We start from the raw sequence: 2,715 nt of genomic DNA on the forward strand, positions 1-2,715 counted from the left end.
AGAGAGAGAGGGGAGGGGCACCCCGCCTGGTGAGGTCATGGGAAAGCAGGTCTGGCGCTGACACCTGGGGAAACCCGTTTCCAGGCTGCTTCCCACGCTACCTCTCCTGGGAACCAGCTAAGCCCCAAGTGGGGAGCCCCACATCTGCCCCCCACCCCACCCAGTCTCGTTCCCATCACCCTGTCCCATCTAGTGTGGCGTATATCCCCCCTCCACACACACACACACACACACACACACACACACACACAAGCCCCTTTCAGGAGCCTCAGTCCTATGGCAATCAAGCCGTCTCCGATGAAGCAGTTGGGCATTGTGAGGTCCAGCAGAAAGTCACCGGTGGGCCAGTCCAGACAATGACACAGACACAGCAGCTTTAGAAACTCAGACTTTATTTGTAGGCGCCACCGGCCCGCAAAACCTTCCAGGCTGTGACCTTGGAGAAAGGTGACCCCCAGCTCTTTTTACCTTAAGACTCTGGTTTGTAGCTCCTCCCCCACTCCTCTTGCTGGGCCTTGCTGCTTACTTCCTGCCTGACTCCTGGCCCAGCCAGTTTGGGCAGTGCTGAGGGAGCCCTGAGACCCACATCTTCCCAGGGACCAGCCCCGCCCTCCCTGGCCTTGGGGGTTGAGGGCAGCCCAGGTGTCAGCCAAGCTCCTCAGCTGCCCCACTTCTCTGCTCATATCCTGCCGTTTCCTGCTCCCCACCCCCAGCCCCACAGTCTGCCTCCATTCCCTGGGCACGGAGGTCAAGTTTTCTGCTCACTCTAATCTCTGTCCACTCTAATCATCTCTTCAAACCGGTGTTGGACACACCTTCCAGCCTTCCAAGAGGCCCAGCCCGACGTTCCCTGGGCTCCTGCTCACTACAGTACGGACAAGGTGCTGGGACCACCAGAAGGGGTCCTATCAGCCTAATGGGCTTCAACCCACAAGAAGCCAGGAATCAGATCTCGGAAAGGCTTGGAGTTGTCTGACACTGTTAGGACCCTCCCAGAGAAATCAAAGTACTGGGATTTCTCTGAGCCGTGACCACACAAATCCAAGCCAGAGCTGTCTCTCTTCCTGGCCCACAGGCCCGCCCCTGGTGAGCAGAGGCCCCTGCCCCACAGTGTTCAGTAAGGAACTGAGTCCCATGGAGTGGCCTAGATCTGCCAAGAGCCCCCCTCAAAGGCGGGGGACCCCAGGTTCCAGAAATCTGCGGCCGCTGGTGCATGGCCCCCTCCGCTGCCACGACAGTCAGACAAAGCAGAAGAACTTCTTCCAGCGGCAGCGGGAGAGGGTGCGCACACCCTTGGCGTTCAGCTTCTTCTCCAGCCTGGCTTTGTGCTCTATGGCGCTGAGGATGGCCGAGTCAAACACCTCCTTCAAGTTCTTCTGCGTCAAGGCCGAGCACTCGAGGTAGCAGCAGGCCCGGATCTTCTCAGCCAGGCCCTGGGCCTGGGGCTGGGGCACCGGGGCTTCCCGCCCGCCCTGGTCCAGCTGAATCAGTACATTGACATCGTCCCTCAGGTCGGCCTGGGTGCCCACCAGCAGCACGGGCGCCTGCGGATTGTGCGTGCGGATCTCGGGCAGCCACTTCTCCGTGATGTTCTGGAAGGAGCTGGGCTGGACCACGCTGAAGCAAGCCAGGAAGACGTCGGTGTCGGGGTAGCAGAGCGAGCGCAGGCGGTCGAAGTCCTCCTGGGATGGGAAGGACGGGTCAGTAGCGGGATAACGTTCCCCGGCGCGGGGTGTGGGGAGCGGGCTGACTGTCGCCCGGAGACCCGGGGCCGCTAAGCCAGGGCTCGCGGCCCCTTCTCCACTGCCGCACCTGGGGTCCGCCTCGGCCTCCAGCCCGCCTCCCCAGACCAGTAGGGGCCGCCCCGGCTTCTCACCTGTCCCGCCGTGTCCCAGAGCTCAATGCGCACGGGGGCTCCATCCACCAGGACTTGCACTGCAGGGGCGAGGCGGGAAGCGACGTGAGTGGGGACGCCCAGCGCCCCTCGTGCCCTGCTCCCGCCTCCCGTCCTGGAGGGTAGGGGGCCTTCTAGGTCCTCCCGCCAGACCACCGGCCTAGCCCGAGGAGGACACTACCTCCCCCCCACCCCCACCCCAGTGACGCGGCCGCAGGCCACGGAACCGGGGCCAGGAAACGTACCGGAGAAGGTGTCCAGCGCCGTGGGCCGGTAGCGCGCGGGGTACCCATTGCAGGTGTAGCTGACGATGAGGCTGCTCTTGCCCACCGCGCCGTCGCCCACCAGCACGCACTTGATGCCCAGCTCCGGGGGCGCGCTGCCCCGCCGCGGGGGAGGGGTCGGGGCCCGCAGCGGGGATGTCTCGGCCTCGCTCAGCTCCCGCGGGGGCATGGCCCGCTCCGGGAACTGCCCGGCACCAGGCTCCGCTGCGCCGAAGGGAAGCAGTTTCGCAGGAGCCCTCAGTCTCGGCCGGCCGGGCTGGGCGAGCCGGCCCGCCGCTACCCGCTAGTATATGCGGGTCACGCCCACCTCGTTTGCATCGGGCGCCGGGGCCCCGCCCAGCCGCCCGGCTCGCCTTTAGCACCGCCTTCTCCCGCGCCTGCAGGGATGCCGCGGCAGCCTTCAAACCCGGCGGGAAGGAAGGTGACGGTCGGAGATTCACTAGTACATGGATCAGGAATCTTCAAAACGAGGCAGCTCTCGGTATCTTGGCAGAGAATGCTATCCAGGCTGAATCGTGAGAAGGAAGTGAGTGAGGT

The 2,715-nt window shown here is 64.2% G+C and overlaps 1 protein-coding gene across 1 annotated transcript; it reads right to left on the reverse strand.

Annotated features, from left to right (window-relative positions):
* Positions 1-1,017: 1,017 nt before the first annotated feature.
* On the reverse strand, positions 1,018-2,469 carry RHOV (ras homolog family member V). Its single transcript, XM_056134161.1, has 3 exons — positions 2,140-2,469; positions 1,877-1,935; positions 1,018-1,682 (listed from the first exon to the last, which is right to left on the reverse strand). Exons 1-3 carry the CDS (start codon positions 2,345-2,347, stop codon positions 1,239-1,241), a joined length of 711 nt encoding a protein of 236 aa, XP_055990136.1. The 5' UTR covers positions 2,348-2,469; the 3' UTR covers positions 1,018-1,238.
* Between the last annotated feature and the right edge of the window lie 246 nt (positions 2,470-2,715).

Source organism: Sorex fumeus, unplaced genomic scaffold, assembly GCF_029834395.1.
Source record: "Sorex fumeus unplaced genomic scaffold, SorFum_2.1 ptg000098l, whole genome shotgun sequence".
Taxonomy (NCBI): Eukaryota; Metazoa; Chordata; class Mammalia; order Eulipotyphla; family Soricidae; genus Sorex; species Sorex fumeus.